This window comes from Onychostruthus taczanowskii, unplaced genomic scaffold (assembly GCF_017590055.1).
Source record: "Onychostruthus taczanowskii isolate IOZ18803 unplaced genomic scaffold, ASM1759005v1 scaffold58, whole genome shotgun sequence".
In the NCBI taxonomy this organism is placed as follows: Eukaryota; Metazoa; Chordata; class Aves; order Passeriformes; family Passeridae; genus Onychostruthus; species Onychostruthus taczanowskii.
In genome coordinates this window covers 1,082,335-1,103,074 of record NW_024503457.1, presented here as the reverse complement: position 1 = coordinate 1,103,074, position 20,740 = coordinate 1,082,335, and the positions used below count along the sequence as shown (strand labels likewise).

Genomic DNA, 20,740 nt, shown 5'->3' with positions numbered 1-20,740 from the left:
GATGCTTTGTTTGATCCTAAAAGATCAAATGTTTGAATTTGGGTTTGTATTCTGTTTTCTTACCTTAACATAAAAAGAAATCTACTTAATAGAAATATACAGAAGTAATTCAGCACCCAAGAATATCTCTAAATTCCCATGAATATTAAGTGAAGGCTGGACAAATGATTAAAAATGCTTGACTCCTACTACAATGCCAAATGCTGACTTCAGACTCTTTTACAAGATGTATTATTATTATTAAATATTGTATGACCGTTTTCCAAATTGGAAAACTACTATAAAGTTAAAAGTAAAGGATCTAAAGATGTATCTGATATGTTCAAGGAAAACAGCCAGATTAGAAAGTACATGGGCAATGTAGTTAAAAATCTTAAATGCTTGTTTTCTTTGTTCATTAACTGCTCTCACAAGCAGCTACATCCCTGTCAGGTATTTAGGGACATGCTTCCTCTCGAGCACTGCTTGGTGATTTAAAGGCCCAAGGGTTTCAACCATAAAAAAGAAACTAAGACATAACTGAGTTAAATCAGGCAACATAACCACAACTTTAATAAAGTTGTGTACAAACCACAGATTTTTAGCCTGCACTGTTTTTTTTAAAAATAAGTTTTATAAAATTATACCCCTTGTATCTTTAGTAATGCCATTCTCATTTACTTCTACATTCTTGTTCTAATAAAATACCTTTTACTTTAAGTAGCTCAGTTCTGTTTGCCATTATGATAAATATACATTTTGCAACAGCTTACTATTTTCCAAACTGGATAAACTTGTGGGGTAGGAAATCTTTGTTTTCAGCTTTTGCAAAATGTAAATATTAGCAAAACACTTTACCATACTGACATGTTTTGATCAACAGAGAAAACAAAAGTAAAGCTTTTATTCTAACCATGTCCTAAAACACGAGCATAAGTTTTATGAACAAGAAGAACTTCAGGAATTCATTAATATCTGAGAGAATCCACATGTTTAAAGGCAAGTTAAGATTTCCAAAATTCTGATTGTTACACTTTGTTGAAACATGGGCATATTCAGCACCTTGTAGTAAATATTTCTAAAGCACAAGAGATAAATCTTCATAAAATTATGGACATTATCCAGTAAACAATCCTTGACTGCAGAAAAAGTATTAACATTGCAAATATATGCTGAAATATTAATAAATTTATATTAATAAATCACTTTTTAAAAGATAAACAATTATTCTAATTTGTCTTCCCTAAAACATCTATAAATTAATCAAATAGAAATTGGGTCAAACACAAGTACATATAACACTACATTACTTCAGATTTTTTGACCTAACTTCATACTCCCACTGTTTGGAGTTCCTTATTTTCTGAAAGAAGAAAAAAGAAAACCAGTGAATACATTCTTTGGAAAATATTTTTTTATTATAAAATGTACAGTATATTGACCTTAATATTATAAAACACTGTAATGTATCAGAGTCTTGTAAAGACCAATAATTTATAAAATGAGACCAATTTCATTGTTACTCTTTCCAGTCTCATAGTCAGATTAAAAAATATATATAAAATATATAATGAATTAATTGACCATAGCATCCTTAGTAGCTGGAAAATGTATGTTCGTATGTTAAGGTAGCTAATCTCTGCATGTATTTTTATTAAAATAGATCACTCTTATTTGCTAATTTAGTCTTTGATTTTGAAGAGCTGATAGAAGCATGAACAGAAAGGTTAATAATCATATTCTATAAGCCTAGATTATGAAAAGGTGCTGCAGGGTATAAAGAAAATTATGTTTTACTAAAGTACTTCTATCACTGCAGCTCACTTATTAACAGTTAATACTTCTTTGGTACTTTTAAGGTGCTTGTTAGAACTAGAAATAGCTTTGGACTATTGACAATAGAGTACTTTAGGTCTCAGATGCTATTGGATAGCATGAAAAACCACATTACACTGTCTTAACAATTTGAAGACCTTTTTCAACATGTTAGTCTTCTCAGTTCCAGACTTACTACCATACTGAGTACAAAAGAAATGCAGATTAATTCCTTTTTCTTCTCTTGTTAGCCATTGTTGCAAGCAGTACTTTCCTCATTGCACTCATTTGGCAGTGACTCGAACACCAGTATCCAGTCAAAGGCACTTGTTTTAATGTTAGAATATGTGTACGTAGGTTGTTTTAGAATCACTGCCTAGTATATTTTTAGCAGTGCATTTATAGAAGCCTGCATCCCTTTGAGTGGACTGCTGGATGACTAATGACCCCTGAGGATGGAGGAATTTGTTTCCATACAGACGGGATTGAGCTCCTGTTGTCAGATGTGATTTATCTGGAAGCTCCCATGTTATTTCTGCTTTGGGAATCCCAATGGCCATGCAGTTCAGTTTAACTGAATTTCCAGGTCTGGCATAAATGACAGGTGCTGGCTCACTGGTGATCCGAGGAGGATAGGCGATCACAATGACAGGCACAGTCATAACAGAGGTGCCATACTCTGTTGACACTTTGCACAGGTAAGTGCCCCTGTCAAATACAGAAGCCTCACGCACTGTCAACGAGCCATTCTCCATCAGGGAAAAGCGACCCACGGCCTGGGGGGCATCCATAACCATACCATTGGGCAGTGTCCAAGAGATCTGCGCCCGGTGGTTTGCCTGGGTGATGCAGTGAAGCTGCAGAGTTTCTCCATTGATGATGCTCACCAGGTTGTTGTACTGGTTGCTAATTTCTGGCCTGAGTCCCACCTTGAGGAAGACTACTCGTTCCACATAACCTCCCTGGTTTCTGGCTGTACAGCGGTAGGTCCCAGCATCCCCAGCAGATAAGCTGCTGATGTGTAAGATCCCATCTCTCTTATGGTAAAATCTGTGCAGGCGACTGCCACTCAGCACTTCAGAGCCGTTGGGAAGGATCCAGCTTGTGCTGGGTTTGGGGTTCCCCTGGACTGAGCAGTTCAGATTGATGCTGTGCCCAGCAATGGCAGTGATCCTTTCACTGACAGGGTCTCTGAAGGAGGGTTTCTCCAAATGGTCTGTGATGAGGAGCTGCACAAGCAGTCTTGCTTCCCCACCTTCGTTCCGCCCAATGCACACGAGCTGCACGGCATCTGTCTGTCTCACCCCTCTGATGTCCAACGTACCATTGCGATGCACAGTGATCCTGTTCCCATAGTAGGGAGCTGGTAAGATTACTCCTTCTGGAAAAGCCCATAGGACACGAGGAGCAGGGATGCCCTCAGCTTTGCAGTCAATAAGTTTTCGGCTGTCTCTGATGGCTGTCTCCCTCACAGATGTTATTGCGCTGAGATGACCATTGATTCTGGGAGGCTGAACGTCAACATGGATCCAAACTATCTTCCGATCTTCTCCAGCACTGTTCCGTGCTACACAGGTATAGTTACCACTGTCAGACCTTTGGGCCTTTTGGATGAGGAGGGTGCCATCTCTGTATATCTGGTATTTGTCAGACAGGGCAGGAATAGGCCTGTTGGTTGGGGAAAGCCAGGTCACTTTGGGAGTGGGTTCTCCTTTGGCTTCGCATGCTACTGTGACAACATCACCATAAGGTACGTTAATAGTGATGTATGTTTTGTTCCTGATGGTTGCAGGCTCTGCCACCACTTTGACCCGCACTTTCATTTCATCCTTCCCAATCTGGTTTTCAGCATAGCATGTGTAGTCCCCTTCCTCTCTCAGTCCAACATCATTGAAATACAGGGTTCCATTATCAAAGACCACGTATCGCTTCGTCCGGCTGCCGCTGTCATCCGACTGCATGAAAGTATTGATCATGCTGCCATCTGGAAGACCCCAGGAGATCTCTGGGTTTGGCAGACCTGTGGCTACACAATCAACTTTCAGGTCCCCTCCATACTTGACCTTGTGATTATTCTCATTCTTATGTTCTATTTTTGCTGGTTTCATCATCACGTTCACTTTAAGGACAACATAGTCATCTCCTATCTTATTGCGGGCCACACACAAGTAGTCTCCTGCATCTTTGTCTGTAACTGAATGAACAACCAAAGTCCCATTGCTGAATACTTTGATTCTAGTCTCCAAAGTGCTGTAAGGAAAGAAAAAAGAACCTAACATGAGCTACAAAATCACATTTTGGGTACTAACTACTGAGGGAAATATGTGGGGGAATAAAAACTCAACAGTATTAAAAGAAAAGAAAGAATAGGAGAGGAAAATTGCTATTGTTAAATAACTAGATGGTCAGAAATTTCCAGGATATTCACCACCAAAATGCAAATGGAAAAAAATAATTTACTCACTTGTAACCAAGTAATTCTGTTGTGTTTAATGATTTTAATGCTGTTTTTGATCATTAAACATCCACTAAATAACAAATTATGGTGGTTTTGACTCTTACGACTACTTGTACATTATTCTATAACATTGAAATATGAGACCTCTGAATGATATAATCCACACAAGGCTATATGGACCACAATGGAGTCTAGTACCTGGGTCTTCAGCTGAAAACAAATAAAGATGAGGAACTTCCTCTGGCATTCGGTATAAATATTAAACCTTCAGAAGAGTCACGAAGAAGCAAAATGTTGCTAAGCTTTGAAATAAGGGGGAAAAAAAATCCAGTATGCAAAAAAAAGCTATTATTCCTTTCCACTTCACTATGGAACTGGGGTATTGTGTCAAAACCAGCTTCCTCAGCAGCCACAGTTTTCTCCTCAGAGAAGATCTCCAGTATTTGAAAAGCAGCACACATAAAGATCATGACAGAAAATGAAAAAGAAACACAGTATTTTTTGCTAACATTATGAGGCATAAAATGTAATCTGGATTTTGTGCTATATATTTTGTGCTATACAGGTATACAGGTTACCTAAATATTTATTTGTCAATATAAAAAAAATCATGACTATGTTCAGCCGTGAAGAAAGTTGTTCCCAATTATGCATTTTAATTACAGTGCATTTCTCATCTGTTTATAGTGCTCTGAAGTGAGCTATGAATAATTTATAGCACAGAAATTTGTTTTCAGCCAAGTGTTAGGACAGTTATTGTAGGTTTGTAGAAGTGACATTTTACTTGATATAGCAAACATTGGAGAATGTATTGTTTTAGGCATTTATATACAACCAGGTTTGCACAGACCCTATTGTGTTGTAACATGACGTTAAAATGATTGTGTGTGTTCAAGTAATTATAAATCGTTTTATTTGCCCTGTATTTACTTGTGCGTAATGACTTGCCTAAGAGATAAAATTCAACGATCCCTTTTCTCCTGGGGAAAAGCAGGCACTTGTGCAATATTAATTCAGACTAAGCACATTGGAACAACCAGTACACAAGCTGTATATTTGGACTTTTTACTATGTTTACAAGTGGCTGTAAAAGACAAACAGTAGCAGCTTATCCTAAAAATTTGAAGTTAACTTTTCAATAGTAACACTGCTTTCAAGAAAATTATGCTAAGATATGACTCGACTATCTTTTGATATAAATTGAAATTCTTCCTTAAGTATTGGGAGGATCATTCAAAACCCACAAAAGTCAGGAATGAAACTTTTACATATGAGTGAGCTTTTCTCTAAGATCATCTAAACTGCAATTTACCTGTGATACTGCAAATAGTAATTTACCTGTGAAGGGAATCAATCATCCTTTTGGAAGGCAACCTCCATAATATCCGAGGCCAAGGGTCACCAGAAGCACTACAGTCCAAATGCAGGTTGCCACCGTATGTTACATCTGTTCTCTGAGGAGAGCTCCCAGTGATCTTAGCATTAGATGCGTGCTTCTTCACGTGGAGTTGTACAGTTCTCCTGGCAGCTCCCACCATGTTAGCAGCAATGCACTCGTAGGTCCCACTGTCCTTGGGGGAGACGTTGCGAACGTAAAGAGTTCCATTAGGAAAAACAAATAAATTCCCATTGACAAACTGAGAAGGTCGGATTTGCGTGCCATCAAAGACCACCCAGCGGATGCTGGGAGCAGGTGCTGCTTTGGCAGTGCAGTGGATGTTAATACTGCTACCAAGGGGCAGGGAAATGTTCTCTTGCTTTTCCTGCTGGATGATGGGGGGTAAGGCTGCAATGTGCAGCCTCACTGCAATGCTGTCAGCTCCTGCAGCATTGCTTGCTACACATTTGTAAACTCCTCGATCTGAAAAAGTTGCTTGCTTGATAGACAAGGTTCGATTTTCATGGAGCATTATCCTGCTTTCTGTGGTTGTGACCGTCTGCAAAATTTTCCTGTCTGGGAAAATCCATGAAATTAATGGGCTTGGAGTCCCACTAGCCTGACACTCCATTGCTATGGTCTCTCCAAAGTAGACTGTGACATCTCGATAGCGGGAAAGTAAAATTTTGGGCTGGTGGGCTACAACTGTGAGCAAAACAATCATTTTATCTTCACCATGCAGGTTCTGAGCTGTGCATAAATACTGTCCACGATCCTGAAGCTGGGCATTTCGGATAAGGAGAGTACCATTTTTCCAGACTTCAAACCTTTGTAACTTGCTGTTGGCTGTCATTAGAGCTCCTGTGATGGTGAGAGGAAAGAAAGACAAAGTCAAAGGGCTTAAAATGTACATTACTGCAATAAAGAAGTCTTAAGTGATACTTTAGGTTTACTCAACACGATTTGCAACTTCAGAGGGCCCACAGGACATCTTCTGACACTCTCCATAGCACAAATTAGTCTGTTTCTATTGCAAAACTAACCACTAGCTTGCAAACATGGACAGCATGGAAATTTTTGAAGGCCTTGTTTTAGGATCTTTCTTAAGTCTTTATGTAACTTTTATGTTCCTTTTGCATATGGAGATGACACACACATCAATATTTAAGGTAGCAATGTTAACAAACCCATACTCACAAGTATTGCTGTAATAAATTCTAACTGCTATGAATAAGCAGAGTTGGCTGCTTTTCACATCCAAAAATTACTCTTCAAAAACAAACTCATTAAATGATAGAGGTTTTCTTTTACTACAAGAAACACTGTAAATCTACTATTACTTGTAATGATTAGTTGTAATTAATCATTTTCTCTACAATGATTGTAAGTGAGAGGAAGTATTTTTCAGTATTTTGAACTACTCCTGTGATCATGTTGCACTTCTGCACAATATACCTACAAACCATGCGGAAGAACACATTTTTTGTCTGTCTTACCTGTAGAGACTTTTGTCCAAGTAATAAAAGGCTTGGGCTCCCCCACTGCATCACAAGGGATAAATGCATCCATTTCAGCAAGGATGGATATGGTCTGAGAAGCTTTTGTGATAATTTTAGGTCTTTCTCCATGTACCCTAAAATTAGTGGAAGACTGAATTACAGTCGAATTGTGTGGCATAATGCCTCCCATGTAAGGAACAGATGGGAATTTTTGATGACGATAATGGACATTTTTAAAAGGATGAACTGTAGTGGTTATTTGTGGTTTTGTGCGCTGAGAGAGAAAGGCTGGAGGGGTGATCTTTAAAATCACCCGTGGTGATGTGGTCGTTGTGGCATGTGGCATTGGAGGCACTGGAATTGCTGTAGCTTTCTGCACTGTAATCCCAGTAGGTAAGACCTGAGCAACCTTCTTCTCACTTGTGTCTTTTGGCACTTGTTGACTAGGAACATCTGGTTTAGGATGCATATTTAAGTGAGGGAATATCCTTGTTCTGTTGAAAAGGAATGGTATTCTGGAACTGGGGTAATAGGGGATCCCTTGACTTGGTATTCCCCCAGCTGTGCCTCTGTTATCTGGAACATGGTTATTTCCAAAAAATCTTGAATTAAGATTGTATCTGTTCTGACCCTGATTACTGAACTTGCTTTCGTTTAATAGATTTGTTTTGTGAAATGGAGAGGCTTGTGTTGGGGTAGTTGTTTCTCTTTGGGATGCAGAAGTTTTTCTGTCCTGGATGGTATGTGCTGCATACGCTGTTATCTCTGGTTTGTTTGTGTAGTGAAGAGGCTGATGTGTTATAAAATAGCGAAGTGGGCCCTGTGTTACAGGAAGCTTCATTGTGCCTCTTACTGGAATGTGCTTTGGAGGCACAATAGGTAGTCTTTGGTTTATGCTTGGTATCATTCCAGCAGGTGGATGGGGAAGATTTGGATTCAGTAGTAAACTGTTGTTTGACTTGCTGCTATACAACTCATTGAATTGCTGCTCTTTGGACTGTATGCTAATCCTGTTCTGGTTAGAGGAAGGAGTAGGGTGAACATTCTGCTTTGAGGTCATCAATATTTTGTCACCACCTGCTCCTTGTTTTGCATCTGGGAACCTTTCTTGATTAAAGGCATTACTCTCCTTGGTGGTATCATGAAGAGAAGGATGTGAAGTGCTTGAAATAGAAGGGGGAAGAGTGACAATTTTTATAAATGGAATAAAAGCAGTGGATGTAGTAGGAGGCTTTTCAGTTGCCTGTGAATGATAAAGCACATGCAACACAGATTCCTTTCTGTCCAAGGAAGATGGCTCTGTCCCACCCTGGGAAGTAACAGATTTCTTTGTCTCTCTAACTGGAAAAGTCTGAGTTTCTGCAGTGCTGAAAGAGGAGGTTAAAGTAATTATCTCATATCGCTGAGGTGGCTCAGCTTTTGCTGGTGTTTCTGTAGATACTGTGGTCTTCCATGGCTCCTTTGAAATGGAGAGGTCTTCAAAAACTTCGACTGTGCCAACAGGAATACTTAAGTCACTCATGGTGGGGTATGCCAACTGGAATGTTCCAGCAGTTGTTTCATTAACCACAACTTGTAAGTCAAATAGGTTAGGTTCTTCTTGAGATTTTGGTATTGTTGATAGTATTGAGCCGTTCCTACATGCAGAAGAAGTTGTGGTCCTTGATTGTTCTGCCTTATGATCCACAGTTTTAGAATCTGCTTTTGTGTCCTTCTCCACAGAGACATTGTCTAATGAGTGGTATGCTGGCACTTCACTTTGCTCTGGTTTCAGAGATACACTTGACCCTTTCGTGGGAAGTACATCATGTACAGCATATGGTGATAAAATTGTGATGGGTTCAGTCACTGGAAGTTCCAGGGTTTCAGAGCTAGTAGGGTGTGTCACAGGTTTGGCTCCAGGTGGAGAAGCAGTAGGCCTAAAAGAGAAAGTTGTGATCATGTCTCTGATTTTTGTAATTTTCTCTGTGAGACCCAAATCAGGAATTAAGGAAGGAGTGGATTCCATACGCTCCTCTTTCCTAGCCTGTATTTTGGTGTTTTTAAGATCAGGACTTTTAAGAGTTGCAGAAGTTTTGGTAACAGCTTCAATTTCAGGTGTCCTTGTAATTATAGGCATTGCCTCTGTGGTTAAAACAACACGGGGCAAAGGCTTTGGTCTTTGTCGGATTCTGTTTGGCCTTCTCCTTCTCCCATAAGGCCTTTTTCTACCATGCTGAGTAATAAGTGAAGGCATGGTCTTTCTATATGGAGTTGTTGTGGTGGCCACAGTGGTCAACCTACTCATGGAAGAAGCTGTTTCTAAACCCTCTGATATTTTATGAGGAGCATTAGCACTATGCAAAATGAATATGGGACTTTGTTTTGGAATAGCCAGGTTTCTATGTTCCTCTGTCTGAGGATTGTCTGCATAACTGCTGGGTACGCTTTCTTGAGTCACTGTATTCCTCTGGGTTTCAGATTCTTCTTCACTCCGAACCATGACGGGGGTGACAGCTAGAAAACTGTTGCTTAAGTCTGCCATTTTTGTATGACTTGTGGATATCTTTTGGCGCTCGTATCTTGCATCATTGCTCTTTTCTCTAACAAATGGAAAAGTAGATGAAGGAACAGTAGCAGCACCTACAGAATCTGTCGGGATGATCTCATCAAACTGAGAAGGTGCTGAAGTTACGGTGTCAACACTAATTAGGCCCACTTCATTAAACTTCAAGCTTTTCTCCAAGGTGCTATGATGATCCACAGTCTGAGATTCAGCAAGGAGAGTAGCATCAAGTGGTAGCTCAGCAAAAGCAGAATTTTCTTCAGATACAGAAGATACAGTTTTATATACATTTTCCACTGTGATTAAACTGCTCTGAACATCAGGAAAGTTTGTCACAATTTCTTTGGCCAGAGGTTCTTCAGTAAGGGCAACTGAGTCATCTGTCCTGACATCAAGATGATGCTCCCCTTGCGGTTCTGGAGTTGCAGAGACAGGAGTCAAATATGGACCTGACAAGACAATTTCTACAGTGTCCATACTTGCAGGTGTTTCTGAAGCCCTGTGGCTGGAGAATGGTTCTGTTTCTGACCTTATTAATACAGGCTGGACTGAAAACACTTCCGTGTTCTGTGAAACAGTGACTGAGAATTGCTCCTCTTCACCCACAGGTGATGCATCAGCAGAGGAATCCACCACATCAACTCCTGTCTCTGAGGATGGGGGGCTGGCTAAGGGGTAAGAGGCAGGAGTCGTTTCCTGCATGACTGATGGCAGTGAAGTTGTTACAGATATAGTTGTAGCTGTCGTTCTAGGAAGATTCTTCCCACGGACCTTTGCCAAAATGTCAGCCCAATGTTGTGGATTAATCTGTTTGCTTGCCACATTAATTCTCCTTCGAGATTCAAATACTCTCCGGCCTTCTGCAACATTGCTGTCTTGGGTTCCATCAGTACTTTTCCAGATTTTCATTTTCCTTCTGCCCTTCTTCCCCTTTTTAATTTGAGCCTCTGGCACTTGGTCACTTTTTTGTTTAAAAGGTATTTCCCAGTCTTTTAGGCGACTCTTTCTTCGTGGGAACTCCTCCACCCCTCCTGCTCCTGATCCCTCTTCATCATCTATGACCCGCCCTCTTGTCTTTGACAAACCTTTTGAGCCTGGGCGCTTCTTTAGTTTGATTCGTTTAAATGACCTGTCAGACACCATTTTATTTACTGTGACCCTTACAACAATCTGATCTGATCCCTGCTGATTGACAGCCACACATCTGTAATGGCCACTATCAGTGACATGGCTCCTTGGAATAAGCAAAGTACCATTGGGCAGCATATAGCCTTTTGAAGAGTTTGATAAATCACTGAGTACCTGACTGTTTGGAAGAATCCAGCTCAGCTGCGGATCTGGGATGGCAATTGCATTGCATGGCAAAGCTATTGGATCTCCAACACTTTTTTCAACTCTCACTACATCTGAATCAGCTACCTGAATAGCTGCAGGCTGCACAACAAGTCTGTAAGCCATTACATCCACATCATCTCTCACTTGGGCAATGCAGTGGTACACACCTCCATCAGTGTAACTCACTGTTTTGATTATTAGTTGGCCACTACTGAGAATGGAAAACCTACTGTCTTTCTCATTAAAAGGTGCCTGAAGTTTAGTTCCATCTGGAAAAAGCCACTGAATGGAGGGGCTCTCAGAAGCTTTCACACTGCAGCTCAGCTGACACTCTGACCCTTCCACCACACTCTGTGCTGTCCTTGTGCTCTGGTTTTGCTCTATCATCACCCAGTGTCTCTGCTGCCTGGTGGTTTTGGTATGAATTGTCTGAGAAAACACTGTAAAAAAAGATAGCACCACTTTTTTCCCTGTACTCTGGCGCCTGTTTAATTGGATGTTTATAAGAGGCTGCATCACCCAGGAAGGCTCAGCCAGTATTTGAGCTTTTACACCTGTGTAGTAAAGAGCGTCATAATCTGAGCCTTGTCTGTACTGATAGCTTATTTTAGGCTCTTTTCTGAGCATAAGTTCCCTCTCTAATTTAACAGGTACTTCACTGTAGTAAGCTATAAGCTTCCATAGTTTTTCATAGTTTTCTCGATTCATTGGACATTCAAAATCCAGTGCAATTGTGGCATTTATATCTATCTCCTGAGTCTGGATTTGATTCCACTGAATTTTGGTAGAACCTGTTGGTTTTTTGATTTCACAGTTCAGGTGGACTATATTGCCATGCTCATCAGTCATATTTAGAGTAATGTTCCATGGCGAGGATTGAAGTTCTTCCAGAGGGAGTTCGTAACTGTCACCATCTTCCTCATTTTGAGTACTGTTATTTTGCCACAGTGAGGACTGAATGACAGGCTTCCTACAGGAAATATCTTTCAAGTTTTGAATATCTTCTTTCTGCAGTTGTTTTGGGCTGCTGCACTTAGCACACAGCTGTCCCCCTTCATAGGCTTTGTCCTTTTTGCATTTTAAAACACCTGCAAAAAATAAAAAAAAAAAAGAAGAAAGAAAATAAAAGGTACAACAAGAGATAAATATGCTGAAAAACAATTCTAGAGTTAGACAACTCTCAGAAGTACAAAATAAACTTCATGAGGAGTGCCTTATGTCACACGACACATAAGGCAAGACTTAAAGAATGGCACCCCTTTGTTTTACAGCTGAATGGGCACCCGATTCTCAATCTGACCATGATGTCTTCTGACTTTAATGAGAGGATTGAATTCTCTATCCTTCCGAAATTTAGATTCACTGCCTCTGAATTAAATGCCTAGAAATGGAAGTGTGCAGGGCAACATTTGTATCAGTAACAAACTACTCAGTGTCAAAAAGTCTGCATTTGTAGCGACAGCCTAACTTGCGGATCTAATGCGAAGAGGAGTGGGACCTTTCAGCTTTCAAAAATACAGTGTTTACGAGAGAAATGCTGGTCTTCCTCATTAAATAACCCAGGAAGCTTTTTATTTTTTCTCTATTGATGAAGAAGAGCATTGGCAGTACACAAAACATTTTACTGTAACTTCCAAAATGGGCTGACTTGTTCTTGCACTTACAAGCCATTTATCAGCAGGAAAAAAATAAAGTACCACTTCTTCCCTGACCTCTGAAACAACTGTAAACTTTATAATAATACAAAAAAAGCTAAAACAGAGAAGGAGAGCTAGACCAGGAAATTAAAGTCTTGACTCCTCTCTTCTGTCAATGCAGACTGTTGTCTGCAAAGTAACAATCATATATTTATTACATTGTTCTGCTCACTCAAATGTCAAATGTACCTTAGGTATTCAGTTTGTAACCACACAGTAAATAAAATGTATTACAGTTATTCTAGGAATAAGTATCATCCTGAAGAATGAGGGATCTTTGAAAGAATGAACAATATACCAGTGGGTTATAAGGCAAAATGTCAGGATAAAGGGAAAGGTAGAGCAAATTTTCATACCATTGCTTTAATTGAAAATATGTGCTTTGCTAGTCTGAAAAATCAATTTTCTTGAGAAGTTTTTAAAAAAATAAAACATACACATACATACACATACATACACATATCTATATCTATATCTATATATATATATATATACAGTTTTTCACTTGCAGATTCAAACTGATGGTTTCAAAGATAAGGAAAAACTGGCCCACAATCAACTTGGCAGTGGCTACACTAGTTGGAAGAAATTTAATAACTCTTTCTAGACAGAATTCCAAAAGAAGATAATGTTATAGTCATATACAGATACAAAATCTGTCATACATGAAAATGGCATGGATAAATTATTCCTCCCTCCAAAAATCACTACTGTTTTAGCATGAAGAGATAACCTAACTGAATAAAAATGCTAGCAAGCCAACACTGCACTAAGGAAGGAATGTTCAACTAATATCTCATAACTTACAGTAAAACTTAAGTACACCCATTACACATAGACACACAATTTGGAGCAAGAACAGAATGTAAGAATATCAAAGTGTAAGCTAGTAAAATACAGTATTTCCATTAGATGAGAATCCATTAGATTCTCAAGTATCTGTTTAGTCAGGCAGACTTATATTACTCATTCAAGCATCGCATATTCTTAAAAAGCACTGTCCTACAGTCAAGTGCAAAATTGCAATCTTGTCATCTTAGAATTATGTATTCTAAGATGACAAGACCCACCATCATTCACCATATGTGCTCCAAAATCATTATATAAACGTTGGGACTCCATCACTCATTTGAGACATCTTCAGTTACAATTAAATGCTAATTCTCTCTTAATATTTTAGCAGTAGCTGTGGTGTGACACCAGTTCCTCTGATGCACTGAGTGTCCAAACTGAAAATTGACATTCAAACCTCTCCTCATTTTGTTATTTCAGACACAGAGGCATTCTAAAACTCTCCTTTTTTTGCTTCCGCACACAATCAGAAGCATTCCAGATACTTTCTTCATCTCTAAGACTGAATGAAGATAGACAAGCTATTTTATGAAAAAAAAAATGGCTGAAAAGAAATACATTGCAAGCACTTGAAAATACTTAAAATAGATTTCCTCTATCATAAAAGTTGTGGTCAATGAAGAAACATGGATGGACATGAAGAATGCATATTACAGCCTTAATGTTAATAGATTCAAAGTTAGAGGGCTTAACCAGGAATTTGGTAACCTGATTTCCTTCCTTCCTTGGACAAACAAGTCCAAATCCAATGCTACCACCTTCCATGAGAGGATATAGTCAGTAGCTTTGTTGTTTGAGAACAAGTGGCAGCCCTTAGCCAAAAGTATACTGCTGTGTAAGAAAAGGCAGTAAAAGGTTGTAACCCCTTTTCAGTTATAAACTTCACTACCACTTCCATCATCCCAAATGTAATGGCTAATTTCTTTGCTGTTAAATACATATTTTTCTCTAATGAAACAAAACTGCTTGCTTTTTACAGTGTTTTTTAAATACACATATTTATTGAATAGTAACAGAATTTAATACTGCACTTAGACATCATTTAGGTAATAATACTTAGGAAATAACAAAACCATCAACACACAGAACTGAGAAAAAAATTAATATTACCAGTTCAATAAACACTGGTAGCTTATGCTCCTACCTCCAGAAACTTCATTCCATTCAAGGAGCCACTTCAAACTGCAGTCGCAGTCCCATGGATTTCCATGAAGGTAAAGATTTTCCAGCAGCGGCATGCCTTGAAACATTGCTGCAGGCAAGGTCCTAAGAGCATTTTCAGATAGGTATAGATGTCTTACTGTAGACAATTTGAAATAATCAAGGACCATAAACGTTGAAAAGGTGTTGGGGTGAAGCTGCTGGAGCAAATTTCCTTCTAGGTGGACAAGTCTTAAAGAGGTTAAACCATTAAAAGCATTTGGATTAATAAACTCAATTCTGTTGTGGTCCATGTGTAGTCTCATTAAGCTTGAAAGTCCTTGGAGAGTTTGTGCAGTTATGGCTTTCACTTTGTTGTAACTAATTTTGAAAACCTAAACAAAAAACCCAAAAAACAAAACAAACATCAACAAAAAAAAAAAAAGAACCAGAGGTTACTTTTGTTATCTAAATGCGAATAGAACAGCAATCAAACAAATTTTTTCCTCTCACATTCAAATCCTTTGCACCACTGAAAAATGATATGCTGGCCAGAGGTAGAATAAAACTGAGCATTAGTTGGCATTATCAAGCTTGATATAGGCATAGTTAATAGATATCAAATGTATTTTGGGGAAAATTCTTACGTTAATCGTAAAAAGGCACTATAAAATACACTTATTTTTCTTTTCTGTTATTCATGGAAGTTAGTTTTGAAATTTAGGAAAACGTAAGCATTACCTGTAGAGACACAAGATCTTTCAAAGCACCATTAGGAATATTCTGAATGTCATTTCCATGTATCATGAGCAATTCCAATTTTGTAAGTCCTGCAAAGGAGTTTTCATATATAGACTGTATACTGTTGAACCTGGGGAAAAAAATAACACATGCAGTTACAATTTATACACTGTCACGGACTGCAAATGTAAAGTTAGTGTAACCTAACTTTCAGGAAAAACTGGAGAGACCTTAATGCATTGTCAAAAGGCCAGAATTTACTGAAAGACTCTTACAAGGCCCAAGCATACTTAGCTCATGTTTACACTACAGATTTCTTTCAACTCATTTAGTGGCATTTTAGCCATAAATTAGGAGTAAAAGTAATAAATAGGCATTTAAGTTCTAATAGTTGTCAGTATATTTTTCCATGCAGCTCAGTTTATAGAATGGAAATAAGTAAATGGCCTGTGGCCAAACCATGATGCTATGGAGCCTGGCAAACTAGACAAGCTGCAGTGTTGCCAAAGCAGCATTTAACAATAAATACATAGAGATTTGGAGAGTAAACAGTAAAAATGGGTTATCTCCCAAAGAGCACAAGAATCAGTAAGTCACATCCTGCTTCACTTACTGTTACAACATGTAATTGGCTACATTAACTGAAAACCTAAGACCTAGGAACTGACCTTCCAATTACATCATTTGAGCCTTGAAACTCCTCTTAGATAAAGAATACAGAAAAATCTACTCTTTGAAAATGAATCAGTTTTGCTTTGGACAAGCAAATCAGGTTTTATTTGCCAGTTTGGAAGAGTTACATTTGGTGGCCTAGCCCTGTATTTCTGTTTTTCATATGTATACAGAAAATTTAATGTATTATGTAATCTAGGAATAAAGTCTTAAAACTAAGCATGGAATTTTAGAGATTTTTTCCAATTTCTTGGTATTTTCTAGAAAGCAAGGGAAGACACAGCATGAAATTAAAATACTTCAAATATTAAGAAAATACTTTTGGATCTTCACCATGTTATCTACCTAAAGATCCTTAATTTGCTAAAAATTTGTAACACTGTATTAATATTTTTAGTCGTTTTAGCAGATCCACTAAGGCTATAGCTGACATCTTATTCAAATTCCTTATTTCAAAATCAGTCCTTCAAAAAAAATTATATTAGAAAAATAATCTTTACCTTCTAAGTGCATAGCACTTAAAACAACAATATGATAAAGGCACTCTTTCAAAGTCAAACTGCAACAACAGACAATTAAGACTGTTTCTTCCTGAGAAATGACACAACTCAGAAAATGTCATTTGTAGTGATGAGATTCAAAGGGAGGAAATGTTCTTTAAGCCAACACTGTATCAAATTATCTACTTTACTAAAAAACCAACCCAAACACCTTAGTAACTTAGAAACTTACATCCCATTTTCAAAAGCAATTCAGGGATCTGAGTACATATTTCTTTAATATAGCTTTATTTTGCACAAGAGCATTTTGAGAATAAAGTTAGGCTTTAGGTGGAAAAAATGTCAGTGGATAAAATTTTAACTATAGAGAAGCAAAAAAAAACCCTAACCAAGGTCACTACTGCCAGCCATTGCATGATCAGTTGCAGCTTACAGGTGTTGAGGTTGTCAGGGTGAGTTCACCATGGGTAGTGGGGCAACCCTGACACCAACCAGAAGAGGACTGCGATTCTTCTTGCACCATTCCGTGGCACACAATGACCCAACATGGTACTTTTGTGAGATGAAGCCTACCAACAGTCCCTGCTTTCTTGTCTCAAAATCTGACAGATGTGAGTTGGCAATATCCTGGCAGAGGACAGTGAGTTGGAGTCTGAGCAATCTCTTCCGAAAATACGCTCATACTACGGTTAGTTGCTTGAAAAAAACTGCAACAAAACCACAGCTCCAAAAGCAATGGATCTAATTTCTTTCCACTGTATTAATTTAAGATATGCTATATCTCATTCTTCTCCAAAATGGTACTGGGTTACATCATAGAATTTTACTCCTACTGTAGTTTTTTATTTTTTACTCCAGGTATAAAATTCTATATTTTGTAGAAATCTCATAGAGATTTAATTAAATACATTTTTTTATACATTCTAAAAGACTAAATATTCTATTTGCCAAAAAAGAACTCACATCATGGTATAAACATTTATTTGAAAGGAATAGTAACTTCTGTTTGAAACAAAAAAACTCAGCTAATTCCTCCATGCCAGCAGCTGTAGTCTTTAAAATACAGCACTGATGGGCAAGTACCCATCTCTGCAATTCTACTTAAGAAGTACACACAGAGATCCTGGTTTGCCACACGTGCGCAAAGCATTCCAGGCTTCCGCATTAGGAGCACGAAACTGTTTGCCCCGAGCTGCCATACGAACCCGAAGTTGATTCTTTCCACGTGTTTAGGGATGCGTGCCGGCACGGCTGCCAGGGAGCGGAAGGTGCAGTGGACCTCGGTGGGGAGGTAGCAGGCGCAGGGCTGGGGACAGCCCAGGGCGCCCAGCGGCAGCGCCAGCACCAGCACCACGGACAGCGCTACAGCCGCCACCCGCTCCCCCATCTTGTCACCTCTCCTCACCTGGCTCCTCCTGTTTTGTTGTGGGGCAGGGAGGAAGAAAAGAGAGAAGAAATTATTATTTTTTAAAGCTTTACAATCTTTATATATTTTAAACCCTTTCTATACCTAGTAATTACCGGCATTGTCTAGAAAGTCTGTAGACAATCAAGGCCAACTTCAGTTGGAAAGCCATTTTCTTTATTCCATGTCATTTTCCATTTCAGTGTCAATTTTTTCCCCATTACTTATTTCTACTAAATACCTATTCTAAAAAAGTTATGCCATCTCCCTGTGGTAATAAATTTTATAGGCTTATTCTGAACACCAAGAATAGTACTCATCTCACAGAAAAACTAGAAAACTTTTAGGGACATATGTAGCTCAAGCAAATTGCCAGGGTTCCCTCTACAGTCAATGAAACAACAAAAAAAAACCCAAGCCATAATCACTTGAAGATTAATAATATCAGTTATGTACCTCATCAGATAACTAGAAATAGTACAACTGAGCTTCATTAGGTCCCAAACTAGCAAATTCACCTCACGTAGCTGCCTAATTTTTAGACAGGATATTAACATTTGGTAGGGTAAAATGTGGCTCAACAACTCTCATTCATAATAGATATGGGAGATGATTGAGAGAGAAAGTGAAAGAAAGAATTGGTCAGCCATAGATCTAGACTCCAGATCTATCTATCTAGATCACAGCCAGATCTAGACTCTGCCATGGGTTGCTCTGTGATGTTGGATATACTCTAACATTGCAGTCTAAACCAAACAGGTATTATGACCAATCAGAAATGATAAAACTAGACTATTTGTTTAAAAGCATAAGCACAGGCCTCAGAGGAAAAGTTTATAGGAAGTTTACCAATACTCAAGTTCACATTTTTGGAACTGTGTGTCGAAGTCTGGCTACAACCATGGAGAGTCATTTAAAGAAGCACAGACAAGAAAACACAACTGTTATTGACTTTGACCACTAGTAATTTCTGAAAATCAAATCATTTATGTAATGTCTTATTACCAATTAAGAACCCTAATTCTGGACAAATGAGTTTAAAACACTTCTATTCTTATTCCTACCAGCAGATTAATTTGAAAGCTTTTCAAATTACAGCCATACAAGAACACAGGCTGCTATTAGTAACAGACATTTAATATTCCTGCTTTTACACAATACTGTGACAATGACAGAATTCACTTGCAGAATTCACTTGTACCACATATTATTAGTTCCATTAGTTATTTGCTTGTAGTACAAAATTCAGATTTTCTTAGGTCTGCAAGCAGCAAGTTGCACATTTTTTCCCTAAGATTACCATGTGCAAACTATTACAGTTCAAAGGAGAGGCTCATTGGGATGAAGAGTTTTCCCAAATATCTGTGGTCAAGTTAATGGGACATTTAGCATTCTTTATGAGACAAATAGCTTGTAATTTGTTTAAGAATTTTCAGGTGCTGTTTTCCTTATATTCTCCTTAATGAAAATTCCTTCTATAAAAGAGCCTACCCACTTAGATTCCTTTTGTGAGAGGTCCCTTTCAGGACATGCCCACTGAGGTGAAGAGGAGGCTGCAGTGACTTGGGAAGGGCTGGGAAGTGCGGGCCGGCGGGGCGCCCTCGCCAGGGGCCGGCACGGCCGGGCCCCGCTCCCGCGGGATGCGCCGGAGCAGCTCGCACTGCGCCGCCCCGCCGCGCGGGGGCGCTCTCAGCCACCCCGCCGCCATTGGCTGCCTCCGCCGCCCCGCGCAGCGTGCCGACCAATGGGCTGCGGGCCCGCCCCGGGAGGCGGGGCGCGGGCGGAGCCGCGGGCGGCGGCGCTGCCCTCACGGCTCCCGGCGGGGGCTCGGCGGGAGGGTGCGGCCGGTGCTGCGCCTCCCGGGCCGTGAGCCAGCAGCGGCTGGGCGGAGGGGGCTGCGGGGAGCCGTAGTCCCCCTCGCCTTCGTGGTTCTTTCTGCCGTACCGGAGGACAGATGCTTCCCATTAGAGAAGAATGTCCCCGCCGGACCGGGCGATGAGAGCGCCCGGGCAGAGAGCTGGTGCCGACATTCGGCGACACCGGCTGCGGGACACCCGACGGCCGCCAGCCGGGCAGCCCAGCCGCCTTTCCGCTCCCGCGCAGTCCTGCCGGGGAACCCCAAAACCCAACCTGCCCGCACCCGACCGCGTTCCGGTAGCGGTGGCCGTGGTCCGCTCCTTACCTGCGGCTGGGCGAGGCGCTCTCGGCAGGCGCTGCCCGCCGCTCCCGATGCTCCGGGGGCTGCGGGCGGGCGGCGGCGCGGGGCCGGCGGTCACCTGGACCCCGGCCTCCCCTCCGACACCGGCTCGCCGAGGCTCATCGCTGCCTGCGGTAGCCCGCCTGAACGCCGACTTAGGACTCCTGATCACCCGTCATCCTGCGGGGATCCGCCGCCGCGGCTGGGTCCCCCCGAACAAGCATAAGCGATGCGCGGCAGCCGGGCAGGCACCGCCGGGTGCTGGTTTGTATTGACTGCTATTGTTTCCCAGCTCTCCCCTTCTCCGGGTGCCCCACGACCCCGCCGAAAGTCGGTACGCCGCAAGCCCTCAGAACCGGCGGCAGCCCAGCGCGTCGCTCCGGGACCTCTGCGGACCGGCGGGCGGGCGGGCGATGCGGGCGGCTCCGCGCCGCCGGACGGGCTGCCTGGGCGCGCAGTTCTTCCCGCGGCGGCAGCGTCCCGCCGCCCGCCGCCGCATGGGGACGGGGGATGCGGGTGCCGGGGCG

The 20,740-nt window shown here is 40.6% G+C and overlaps 1 protein-coding gene across 1 annotated transcript; it reads right to left on the bottom strand.

Moving 5' to 3' along the window:
• Nucleotides 1-1,387: 1,387 nt before the first annotated feature.
• MXRA5 (matrix remodeling associated 5) lies at nucleotides 1,388-20,733 on the bottom strand. Its single transcript, XM_041418192.1, has 7 exons — nucleotides 20,199-20,733; nucleotides 17,817-18,026; nucleotides 15,440-15,569; nucleotides 14,703-15,093; nucleotides 7,127-12,097; nucleotides 5,591-6,491; nucleotides 1,388-4,044 (listed from the first exon to the last, which is right to left on the bottom strand). The coding sequence occupies exons 2-7, from the start codon at nucleotides 17,996-17,998 to the stop codon at nucleotides 2,133-2,135; spliced, it is 8,487 nt and encodes a 2,828-aa protein (XP_041274126.1). The 5' UTR covers nucleotides 17,999-18,026; nucleotides 20,199-20,733; the 3' UTR covers nucleotides 1,388-2,132.
• Nucleotides 20,734-20,740: the final 7 nt, after the last annotated feature.

Coding starts and splice junctions, on each gene's coding strand:
- MXRA5 (XM_041418192.1), bottom strand. CDS start 17,998: ATGGGGGAGCGGGTGGCGGCTGTAGCGCTGTCCGTGGTGCTGGTGCTG. Junction 12,098..14,702: donor ATGGAATGAAGTTTCTGGAG/GTAGGAGCATAA, acceptor TATTTTTTGCAG/GTGTTTTAAAATGCAAAAAG. Junction 6,492..7,126: donor TTGGACAAAAGTCTCTACAG/GTAAGACAGACA, acceptor TCACCATCACAG/GAGCTCTAATGACAGCCAAC.